This window comes from Bombus bifarius, unplaced genomic scaffold (genome assembly GCF_011952205.1).
Source record: "Bombus bifarius isolate JDL3187 unplaced genomic scaffold, Bbif_JDL3187 scf7180000008037, whole genome shotgun sequence".
In the NCBI taxonomy this organism is placed as follows: domain Eukaryota; kingdom Metazoa; phylum Arthropoda; class Insecta; order Hymenoptera; family Apidae; genus Bombus; species Bombus bifarius.
In genome coordinates this window covers 125,658-138,746 of record NW_022884407.1, presented here as the reverse complement: position 1 = coordinate 138,746, position 13,089 = coordinate 125,658, and the positions used below count along the sequence as shown (strand labels likewise).

The 13,089-nt window shown below is 34.9% G+C and overlaps 1 protein-coding gene across 3 annotated transcripts in view; it reads left to right on the top strand.

Moving 5' to 3' along the window:
- Window positions 1-13,089, top strand: part of LOC117207541 (lachesin-like) — a 548,209-nt gene that overhangs the window by 511,676 nt on the left and 23,444 nt on the right. For all 3 annotated transcript variants that reach the window (XM_033447848.1, XM_033447850.1, XM_033447851.1), the window contains one exon: window positions 6,857-6,976. In XM_033447848.1, coding sequence (XP_033303739.1) covers window positions 6,857-6,976 — 120 coding nt within the window. The remainder of the gene's footprint in view (window positions 1-6,856; window positions 6,977-13,089) is intronic.

Sequence of the window (13,089 nt, the reverse complement as noted above, 5' to 3'; positions counted from 1 at the left end):
TTCCTAATGTTAGTTGCTCAAAAAGATTGCTGTTTGTCTCACTGTGTTATTGAAATCGCTCAGTAATGTTTCATACGTGCTTTCTGTTTCAACATTATACCGAATTTTTACTGTTTGTGGACGACTTCAAGGTTTACAAAATCGTAACATTTAAACCCGATATTCTAAATGTACAATCGGACTTTAACAAATTAGATGATTGGTATATGGAATTTATCATTGACAAGTGTCATATCGTATGCTTCTCTAGAAACAGAAACTCTTCCAATTTCTCCTACACACTAGTTAGGCAGAACACAGGTTATCCCAAAAATTTCTTTCGTTTTATAAGGAAATGTAGAGGATAGTTAGTACGTGAGGTTTAACCCCTTCGCTTCGGCAGTCCAGTCCGCCTAAGTGCTCTCTCTGTACGGAGGCGCGCGCCACAAATGCGCATAGTGGCGTGATTGCTGTATAAATGTTTTCCTAAGTCTTAAATAACAATTGTGCTGAATAAAACAGTAATAAAACAATCTTTGCTCCAATATGATAAGTATAATTTACATCTTTAATATGAAAAGGCTTCTGCCGGTAACGAAAAAATATATTATTGACTACAGATGGCACTGATGTATGCCTGATACATGGGGTACCGATCGTCGCGTGGTCGTCGCCTATAAGCGGCATCCGTACCCACAGGTCATCTAGCCGGCGCCGCCTATAAGCGACACCCGAAGCGAAAGGGTTAAAGGACGAGATTGCTCGTTGTTGAAATCGTCAAATATATTTAAGATAATAAATTAATGTACAGCCTGTATACGTGAGTCGTTAGAACAAACTATAAATCGCAAAATAAAATCGCGGATAAATATTCGTTAATGCTCGTCGCGTAACTCGGTAGATACTCGAAGATACTCGGAGATACTGTAGATACTGTTAGATATTCGGTATGTACTCGGAGATACTCTGTGTCGCTCGCGATCGCGTCGTCCTTTGACACCTGCGCCGCTACAGAAATAATAGATGCACAACATTTTTTCTTTTATATTGTATTATTGAATTATGTATGATCAATTTTGTAGTAATAGAACAACAATAATAATATGAAATAAAAAATGTTGTGCATCTGTTATTTCCTTATAAAACGAAAGAAACTTTTGGGACAACTCGATATATCATCGATTTCCTTTTCATATGTTGCAACTAATCAGAAATCCTTATGCTTTTCTCTACTTATATTACTTCCTCATTCGGCCTGTACTCAAACACGTATCTATCATTTGGGCTCGTACTATCAAACACAGACTACAGTTAAAGAAAATACAGCATAAACTGCAGAGAATTCAGTTCCGTTTTATCGCATACAGGATATGGGCCTGTAAGTCGAGCCTGGACCCTGATGCGGACCTTGGGCATTACCTCACTTGAAGTCCGAAAAACTCCTGTAAACCTCTGTTTTCTTTCGCAAGGTTATTCACGAACAAATCATCAGTCCCATCCTTTTTTTAACTTGTCAATTTTAATGCAACAACACGTCCCTCTAGAACACCAAATGGTCTTTAGGCTATCGTCCTACTCGTTTCTCTTCAATGCTGTGGAGCCCTTTTCCATGTGAATATGTACTCTTGCTAACTCCTATAACGACAAAATTAATTCTTTCGCGGAAGATGTAAGTATGCAGAAAACGTCGCTCTATAATGCACTACTTGAAAACGATGTGTGGCTGCTCTGCGTTAAATTTGTCTGTTTCATTAAAGCTTAGCTTTCGTTCATTTCCTTTCATTATTGTGCTTTTTTCTTTCTCCTTATTGTTACTTGTTTATTCTGCACTTTTTTGTTACTGCTTTATATGCGTCAACGACTTTATATACAATATTCTCCGTGTCAAAGTGGATATTTAATCAGTTTAATAAAATAAATTAAATGATTAATGCATATATAGTTGCAATTTTTTCTTTTAGGTTCTCCGAATTTTTCTCCTTTAAAATCTGTTTTGAGATCTCTAAGAAACAAACTGTACGATACTAATAGGCAAACTGTACTTAAAAGAAACTTGGACATAAAATGAGTCACTGAATATATTAACAAATATCTCTGTTACTCGTCTAGCATACTAATTAAACATTAGTTATCATAAAAATTTAAGCACAGGTCGTGATGATAGGTTCTTGAATATGTCCGATAACAAGGATATAATTTATGTCGATGAAATTGGCATTAATGTTGAAATATAACTACGCTAATAGTAATTTTTTATAACAAAACTTTTTTTCCAAGTACCAATTTGATTGTAGTAATTACTTTCTTTTTACTTTCATTGGTTAGATCGTCTGTCTTCTTTAGTTATGCGAACATTGTGATGATAATAACGATTATTCCAAAGATATACTAATTTGTTCATTTTATATGTCGTTAGGTGAAAACTACATTTGTAATAATACGTTCTACAATTTTTATTTCGATTTACAGTATAAGAGGGATTTTAAAATACGATGTATATAATTTCATTAACTTTTTCTACCTTTTCCTCTGCGTAGTTGTTCGATTTGATAAGTAAGCTGCTCATGTAATAATGAAAAAAGATATTTCTGAAGGTTAGTTTTATACGGAATTTCAAGGTTGTCAGTGTTTATTTAAACAATATTTTTTATCTCATTGCTTTGTATCTAACGTCAAGACGAATTCGTCCGCTTTGTATATTATAACCTTGAAATGACCTTAGACTAAAAAATGCTGATTCTACCAATGGAAGCATCAGTATGTGAAATTTATTTGAATTAGAGTAAACATTCAAAGTAGTGGCAATAACGTAGGCATTTAGCATTCTATAAAGCTTCGAACTATTTTGTTGATACAATAAGCTACATAATATCTGATTATTTTTTCTTTCATGTTCTTTGAAATGATTGATTTTGTGCGCTAAACATCGTCTCAGTTTTTATTAACTAACCAGGGTATTGATTCGTTACATTCAATCCACTGGTTTGAGTATTTATGGTTAGAAATTCTGTTGCTGCGTGTAAAGAATTTTCGAAACAGCGGTCACGCTGATATCACATTTGACAAACGAACGTATATCGTTCCGTTCCATGTAATGAAAATTTAGAAACAAAAATTTATTCAAATACAATTATCATAATATGACGAAGAATTTCGCACTCAACGTTGACACTCCAGAGTCTCTGCTTGTCTCCTTGCCATCACTACTGGTAACTGTCTTCACTAATGTACATTTCTTTGATTTATATCATATTATATAGGATATTTGAGGTTTTTATAAACAAAGCTCGAGGGCATGTACAGAAAATTAAAATGATAAAATTGACGTCTCTGAGTTAGTAGAGGTATAAGAAAATATATTATAGGATCATTATTCAGAAATACGGAAATTAGAATTTGCAGTGATTTCTTTCCTGTATGATAAATTTATTGATAGATGGATTTATTTACAGTAGATTAAACATGAAACGATGGTTATTTAACGTAAACATAATATAGTAATGTGATATAACTATGACAACTTTCTCTCGACTCAACTCTCTCAACTCAACTCTCGACACGCAACTAGACTCTCAATTAACGACTTCCCATAAATCCGTCTTTCTCCCTTAAGCATCCCATTGCCGTCTTCTCATACCCTCACCACGTACGTCTTCTGCCGCGTAATTATTTGACTAAAGGACCGACGACACGTTCATGGGCTGCTTGACCCATTGAAATGTCCCGATCCTTTCGGCCTGTCGGCACTTTGGTTTTCTCGCAACATTGTTTATAGTTCACCCGATATTTCTTAGACGATCTTTGCACGATACTGCAATATATATATGTGATTATTTAGGGGCAACATTTTTATACAAAAACTGTGTTCTGTTGCGCGCGTCCGTATCCATTCACCGATACACTACACTTGTTAATCGCTAGATTAATAGTGATTGAGAAAGTGGACTAGTCTCGAATCGATTAACTAACCGCAAAAGGCGTACGAAATATACAGCTAAAACGATGTCGTGAAGCTTCCAAAAGGACTGGACCGTTGGAACGAAACTACAGAAGCACGAAAAAAACGATTCATAAATCTGACACAAGTGTCCAAGCGTCAAACGGCTTTGATCTTTTCTGTACGAGGGTTGAAACGATTGTGGATTCCCTTCAAATGATAAGAAACGTGAGCGTCTCGGAAACTCGAGCGATTCTGACTAACTTCTTCGTGCCAAAACTAGAGCGATCCAGCCTCGTTAACGGTTGATGCTAATTCCAACAATTAGAAAAGGAATCAAATGGTACAGAAAACTTGGCATTTAATTCTTTCTGGGAATTTCTGTTGTAAATGCTTTAACGGTTTACAAAATTGCAACAAGAAAAAATATAAATATTAGAATATTTAGACAATTATTAGTTGCCAAATTGTTAGGGTTGTCTGAAAATGCAAAAAATCCTTGTCTTCGACGGAGTCAGCATAATATCGCCGTTCGGAAAAATGATTCCGAAAGAAGCATTAGACGCGCATGCAAACTATGTTATGCAAATAAAAGACGTCGAATGGACCGAACAAAGGCATAAAAGAATTTGAAGAAAACAACAACTTCTTGTCCAAATTGTCCCGACCAACCTCAGCTATGTATAGAATGCTTTAAAGTTTTACATACTAAATAATTTTTGCAATAATTTTTGCATTTTCATATTTTTATTTTATAACAATTCAACAGTTCTATTATTATGGAATATTTTTCAAATACCTACGACGATCCTTAGCAAATAGTCAAATAAGCGACACCCGAATATGGGTTACGTGGCCTGACCAGAAACTTTGCTGACACCCGAATACGGGTGTCCTGGCGGTCAACGTGTTAAGGACATAACTTGCTCTACGCCTCTTATGCGCCGCCTCTTTCGGACCCTCCTTAGGGGTGGCTTGTCTCCGGCAGTCCGGGTCCTTACTCGAACTATGTCCTAGATCATAGCAGGCCGTAGCCATCGGAGGGAGCAGATTACTCTCAGGAGTAGTCAGCTATGGTCGGCGAACACCTGCGGTCACCTGCGATCGGGACCGGATCCCGATCTCGCTCCGGGGCCTCCTTTTCCTAAAAAAGAGCATTACTTGCTCGCAGAAAGAGACCATTGTATTTCACGGCCTCTCGCTCTGCAGCATCGCGGCTTGCAGCTTGGCAGCTAACACCTGTGCACGAGCAGACGAGCATGGCGCCCTGACACCGTGCAGCACCGCATAGTGGTCACGATTGCAATTGTAGTGATCAAGATACATACAAGTTTAGTTTGTACTCTTATTTGTACCTAAAGTCATTGAATCGAAGAAGTTGGACCATGTAATATTATGTCATCAACGGATACTTACTCATACATAATACAGATATTATTCAAACATACATTTGCGTCTTTTTTTTGTAGTAGCCTTTTTTTAGTAGCTTTTTGCTGTAGACACAGAAAAATGAAGAGGCTTTAATATGGAGCATTTTTTATCCAGACTCTGTCTTAAAAAGATATTTCATAAAATAAAAATATATTTCAGTTTTGCTATTCCTTGAATACTACAGACTTTAAATGCACTCGTAAAAGGAAATCGGCGAATCAGGAGATGTCGACAGTCATTCAACGAAGACCAAAACATATAAAGAACCTAAAACAAAGAATATTAAATGATTAGAGAAGCATTATGTTAGAATTGGAAGATAAGCTTTACATCGATACACGCAACGATGAGCTTATGCGGTTAGTTAGGCAGTACGAAAGGTATGAACAAAAAGAAAGAAAAAGGAAGAAGCGAAAGCGAAGAATACATAGACACTGCACTATATTATACCAGGCTATATGTGTAGATTATTATGCAGCTATAGTCGAGAGATAGGCGGCGAGCAAGTTCACACCATCAAATCAAATCAATCGAAGAAAAGTCGAGGGACATGCTAAATCAAGATAACAAGATAGCACGGTACAATCTATGCATTTACGCACAGACGTCGGTGGAATATTTGAATTGCCAACATATTATAAAAGAAACCTTGAGAAAAGTAAGAATCGAATTTGGAAACAGATCGTATTATTGCCTAGTGCAAAATTTTGAAAACATCCTATGAAGATTGTACAAAAGTATTGTAATTCTTTGCGTAATAAAATAGAAGTGCAAAAAGTGTAATTGTTATTGATTTTACCTTATCGTCTAATAATGAAACATTAAAGGAGTTTTGTTTTTCATATTACTTAATTTTTTATCCTCTATTTTGAGAGCGATAAAACTGAAAAACATTTTTAAAACGAAGTCTGATAAAAAAATATTCCACATAAAAGTCTTTTCTTCTTTCCCGTGGAATAAGAATCTGTAAAGAAAAAATATGATTTCCATTTAGAAAACGAAAATCTTGAAGACACCTGACAAATAGCAAATAAATAGGATAGTTGTATCCCCCCTCCGAAACTGTGAAAATTTTCAAATAAACACTCCGTATAAACTAATAAGAAGGCGGTCCTAATAAAATACTATAATAAACTTTAATAATATATATAATATTGCATTGTCTTGGTTGAATCATTTTAGGAAATTTGTTATCGCCAAATTTCAGATGTTTATGCGTTTATTAAAAATTGAAAGATGCAAAAGTGTATAGAATTCACATAATCTGTAAATTAATAACATAATAAATATATAAAATATCCAAAGTGATAATATCTAGTGACTAGCGAGTGAAACAAGCCTCTATTGAGGTTGCATTTGTTTGGACGTATTTGTAAAAATAAGAATTTGCAATTTAGGTTACACTACGTACAATTGCATTTAGATAATAAAATATATGCAAGTGATATTTCTTCTTCGCATTCCCGTCCTATATATGTGGGTATAATTACAAAACTATTTTTGTTTCAGTTCCACCTGTTATAAAAGTAACAAATCAACTAGTAGCAGCACCGGTCGAGAGTGACGTTGTTCTTCAATGCCAGGTAGAAGCTTCGCCACAAGCGTTAAATACTTGGCACCAAAATACTGGTAATGAACATTTATCACAATTAAATATTTCAAATATATAAACAGCTTTTGATATTAATGATCGCCGACAAATTATTATTTGCAAAAAGACATATTGATCTTACTTATCCATTTCGATAACTATTGTGTAATGCGTGCTTGTATACGTATAATATGTACCTCGTTTCAATATTGAAAGTACTTGGAGAACGATTTATTTCAAACTAAATCGATTCTTTTCTTGTAATGTAATATCAGGGACTAAAGAGAAATCTAAAAGATTATCTTATACCCAATTTTCTAACGAAAATGTTTTTGGACATTGAAAAAAGGTATTTGAAATTAATTTTGTGACTTATCAATTTATGACGATTTACTTGAAATTTGATACTGGAATCAACTACCTACGAATGTACTAAATCTTACGCTATCAACTTTTTAATCAATTTTATGAATAATACATCTATCGACCGCATCACCATGATCATTTCGGTTTTTTAAGTAAATCAGTTACGACGCGATAGCAATTTCTAAACAAAACTCATAAAAATTTAATATATAAGTAGTACGATAAAAAGTAAAAATAAAGGTTAAATTAAATTAAATTAAAAAGAATTAAAAGAATACTTTTATAATACTTTTTCAAAATTATAAGTATTAGGTTGTCCGAAAAGTGTCTTTCTTTTACAGACACGTCTTTTACAACGACGCATCTTTATATATACAAACATGAAACCTAATCTGTCGAATGTTGTGATCTTTATTTTGATAGAACAAAATGGATCATACGTAATTCGATAAAATAATATAAAACGGAAAATGTTGTGCATTGTGACTTAATATAATATGTATAACAGTCAAAGCGTTGCAAAATAGAAATATATTATTCATCACCTACAGTTCTTGTAAATATCTAAAAGAAACAAAGTCAGGGCCATCTTTATTAAAACTTGCGCCTCAATACATACATGTAAAAAGATTCTGCAAAAAGTTTAAAAATTATAATTTGCGACCGCAAAGCGATTAACTGGATTGCGAATACACTTGTTTATTTTGAAATCTCTGCTTATCTGGAGGACACTACATATGCGCGTATTTCTTTGTATTCTCCTTTTTTTAACAGAAAAAGTTATTCATATACATATATCTTGTCACTGTTATCTAAATAAAACATTTTCAGAAATCTAAAAATGATATTGTTTGAGATTTAGTTGCGGATATATAACAATTTTGCATGCGACACATTTGCCAATTAACGACACATTGAAGATAGTCAAATTTCAGAAATGATTCTGATAAGTAAACGAGATTTTATTTGAACTATTTCGTCAACTTTGCAGGCGTGAGCGGCATTAAACAACTTATTTCCAAATAAATTACGCTCTAAAGGAGTTATAAAAAGTAGATCGCTTCTCACCCAGTCAAGTTGAACAACGCTCCGAGAAACAGATTATATTCAAATTTTTTGTCAACATGGATACTTCACTTCTTAAAATGATCTTCAAATTTACTGGACGAAAACCAGGCAAAAAGGGACCAAAAACTGATCGGAAACGGACAGAAGCGAGAAGAAAGCGACCTACTTCGTATAACTCTTTTTGAACGTAATTCATTTAAAAATGAGTCATTAAACAATAATTGTGAAAAATGAGTCTAATGTATTCGCTGTTTTCATCGAAGCCAAGAAGAGTCCGTACAATCTGCTATACACTTTTCTCTTCGAAATCAACATTTCGATGAAACAGCACACATACATATGTATATCATAATGAGTAATTTACTATTAAAACCAGAATGTGTTTCTAACAAAACGTTTCTATTTTTTACAAAGTCAAAGAGATTTAATTTTAAATCAGTCAAACGATATTCATATGGAAAATCTTTTGCATTTTTTGTAGTTAAAGAACAAAGATCGTTTAAAGAAGAAATAATAGCGTGTACGTTAAAATCAAACATGTTGTAGAAAAACAAATTATTGCAAGCTGGGGATTCGTCTTATGCACGTAGCTTATCACTGCTGTCAACCGTCAGTTACAGCTCGAGAGCTTAACAAGTGGAGATGTTTTCGCTGTTACAGCGAATTTATTTCGCACCATAAAGATACAAAGATAGAATACACGAGTCATATGTTGCTGCATAAATAGATGCGATATGGGAATATGGGAATACAAAGAAGACGCTGTATAGCAGAATATTCTGTTCCTGTCTGGTTAGACATGCGCACCGAATGTGCTTGCGTTATTAGACAAGGACACCTGCCTCTATGCAGGTCTCGTTCTATTCCTATATCGTTTTTTCAGCTCGCTCACGTGCTCTATCTTTACATCTCTATGATGCTGACTTTACCATTTTGACGATTGAGTTGGATGTTGAATGTAATCACAGACAAGTTATTCGTAATATAAGCCCCATATTCGATGTAGCAAGTCGCAGAGGGCATAAGAAACACTCTCATCTTTTTCCAGGTCGAGACACAAAGGATCCGGGACACAAAGTTCCATTTATTGTCACGTCCATCCTTGTTAGTCGACAGTTCCATGCTGTTGATCGGCCCGCCTGCCGTTAGAGCGGACCTCTAAAACTTGAAACAAACGAAGATATCGATATCAAATAACGTTTTACAGCGTGTCGGCATTACCAGCCATACGCTTCTTATCGCATTCTTGGGCTGATTCCGACCGATTTTTGCCGAAGCGATGCGATGTTAGATTGTCCCTACATATTGTACATTATTCGGGAGGATCTCGCACGCTCCTACGATGCAAGCTTTTTCGTATATGCCGACCTGTGTGTAGATCTCCTTCATATAATTCCTTCTGAGTACAATTTATTTAGAAATGTATTAAATATCTCGCACCTCAGTTTGTACAAGCTGATAAAAGAAGGTGTCCGATACTTGAAAGGCTTATAGCACTTATCACGAGGAACAGATATGTACTACAATAAATAGATAAGTAGATAAGTATTAAAAGCAATCCTTTCCGTGTAAAATCGACTTGTATTGTCCATTAGCGTCCCGTATTTTGATCATATTTCGAACATGCAGGAATCAGAAGTATTATTTCAAGGTTGTAAACACAAGATTATTACTGATATCAGCAAACATTACTTCACACACGCAAACGTAGCACGAATCTTTAGTATTCATCCAGTAAGATAAACGTTATTTTCGTGATGTTAATAATTCCATTATTATTTATTAGTTCCACTGATTATTGTCACGCGGATATGACGAGCACTGCGTTATAATGGTAATATTACGTTGCTCGTACGCTAAATATATCTCAATTTCCTTCTCCCGAACTGTTTAAGAAGCTTTTCCGACGTTTCAAAGTTTATGTGACCGCGATCTGTTTCTGCCGCTTATACGAGAGAATGTTTTGGAGATGGTAGAAGAGAATCCAGAAACGAGCACTCAAAGGCTATCAATGATTGTGGTATCGTTAAACTATTTATAAACAGTTACTTTACCCGTACCGCCTTCAATGTATACAAGTTTTGAAGTTTTGTCTCGACTGCCTGAAACGATTGACATTTTGTCAATGGTTATTGACAAAATATACTGTAAATCCGAATTTACTTCTCGTCGTACTCTTTGCTGACGAATGAGATTACACATTTTCATAATAATCATGAATCAAGTCGTGAAGAGAAATTCTTTTTGAATGTACGGATCGGAATTTTAGGATCAGTCTGTCTTCCGAACAGAATGTCGAACAAAAGTTATTGGAACCTTTTAACGAATGACTTGGTTGGAATCTTAAATAATGTGCCGCATCAAAAGTGATTCTGCGTGTAATTTCACGCTCAATCACGCTAATCAATTAACGGAGTTTCCTTTCAAAAATCTCTTACGGGGTGCGCAGGTAAAATCAAGCAATGACGAGTATACATGTCGACCGCAGAGTAAATGCTTGTACTATGAATTTTACGGAAAAACAAAGCAAACGAGGAAGAAATATATTTTTATTCGATAACAAATTAACAATTCATTGTTGAAAAAAGGTGTTCTTATTAAAAACCTAACAGTTGTCAAAAGGAAATAAAGTAAACAAAAATAAACAAAATAAAATAAACAAGTACACAGAACAATTCGGGGAATAGCCGATGCATTGGGGAAAATATCCAACCCAACTTACAAAGACCAATACGTTATACGGAGCATAACCGACATACCAGAAAGAGTAATCAAATAGTCAATCTTTTTTTAAAAACTATTTTCTTTTTTTTTTATAAAATAGAAAATAGGTTTATTGGAAGTATAGAGGAAGCATACCACTAAATGCCATTTATATTACTTCTTACTAAAATTTTGTTTTTTTACACTAAATGGTACTTTTTATTTCACACGACGAGTATACGCGTCAACCGCACCGAAATAAAGTTTCAGGTTGACGTGTATACGTGTCGAACGCAGTTAACTGACTAACGCGAGGCAGCATGTAAATCAAACCTTCGGAGAGAGGCGGATAAGACGAGAAGGTCCAGCAGGATCGTTTGATTTGAATTCTCTGAATTTTCTTCTGGTCGCTTAAAAACTTTGGTCTGGTCATCGCTGATAAATAATGCGTTGAACTTACGACAACGAGTAGGAAATGCGTGTTGGACAGTAGAACGGAAGCGATATCTGAAAATGTATGTCAATATATGATTGCCGATATGAAGATTTGTATTACAAATGTGTCTATGACACGTGTAAATTCAATGTGCTGTGAAGAGTCGTGATACGAAACACTAGTACATAATAAAAATTGATTTCATATCGACAGAGTTACTTTTAAAATCAATGTTCGTTACACGATTATCCACTCGATAAGCGCTATAAGCCCTTTAAGTATCGCATCCTTCTTTTTTCTTCACTTATCTGAAATGTTCCTTAAGAGGAAATGTTCCTTAAGGAAGAAAATATTCAGCTAAATGAGTTTGCTGTCCCCTTGGGCTTGAACTCGGATCTTTCATTGGACGGCTGCTTTCCCAATTGAACTAACCAGGCCATCGACGAATATTCTTGCCCTGATTCACACTTAGCCAACCGAATAGGCAGACCTGCCCACTTTAAAGTAAATCGCTGCATGACCGATCGAGGAAATGTTCCCACTTTAAAGTAAATCACTACATAACCGATCGGGAAGATCTCCTATTCTGACCTTAGTAACGCGTTTTCTTTTTTTATTATTATTATTGTCAGTTATTGTTTACTTGGAATTGTTCCCAATTAATTGCGGACGTTCTCTCCTTTTACAAAGTACAGTATATAATAAAATACAACAATTTAGTAGTGTTGGCTTGTCCGAGCGCGGTGAGAAACGTATAGTTCGCTGTGGCGCGCGCATTTGGCTAAGATAACTGGGCTGTTTACAATCTCGAATTTGACGTTAATTGCCTAATGAATTGTATGTACGTGTTATGTGTGGGTAAGAGGAACAATAACACCGACTTTTTATCACACTATATTAACACGAATCTGGTACATGCGCATTTCACACAGGATAAAAATAAAGTCATCTTTCCTAATCCGCGGAACTCACCTGTCTGTCTTCGCAATCGTTTTAATAATTTAGCAAGAGCGACGCAAGCTGTCGCTATGATCGCGAGCGCGCAATATTAGGCGTTCGAACATAACAATTGCACAGTACAATAACAATTGCACAGTAACAACGTACCCGCAACTAAATCTCACTGAATATAATGATATCTTTTTTAAGAAGATATTTATTTAGAGCAAGATAATTACACATGAAATAACTTTCTCTGTTAAAGAGAATGGAGAAAATATGTGCATATGTAGTAAGTGTATTCTCCAAATAGGTACTTATTTCACAGTAAACAAGCGATATTCGAGTTTCATAGGATCCATCGGTGAAAGATCAAAGCACCGATTAGTTACTCACAATCCAGTCAATCACATGCAACCGGAAATTATAAAAATTTTGAACATTTCACAGAATCTTTTTAAAAGTGTGTATTGCAGATGAGATCGGCTGCTCCAATGAGAATAATTCCAAATTTCTCTTTGACCACTTTAAATATTTAATGCGGCTATATACGATGAAAAATAAATTTTTATTCTGCAGCTCTTTGACTAACAATTGTATACTTAAAAATCTGAAAAGTATCATCATATTTCTTTTAAT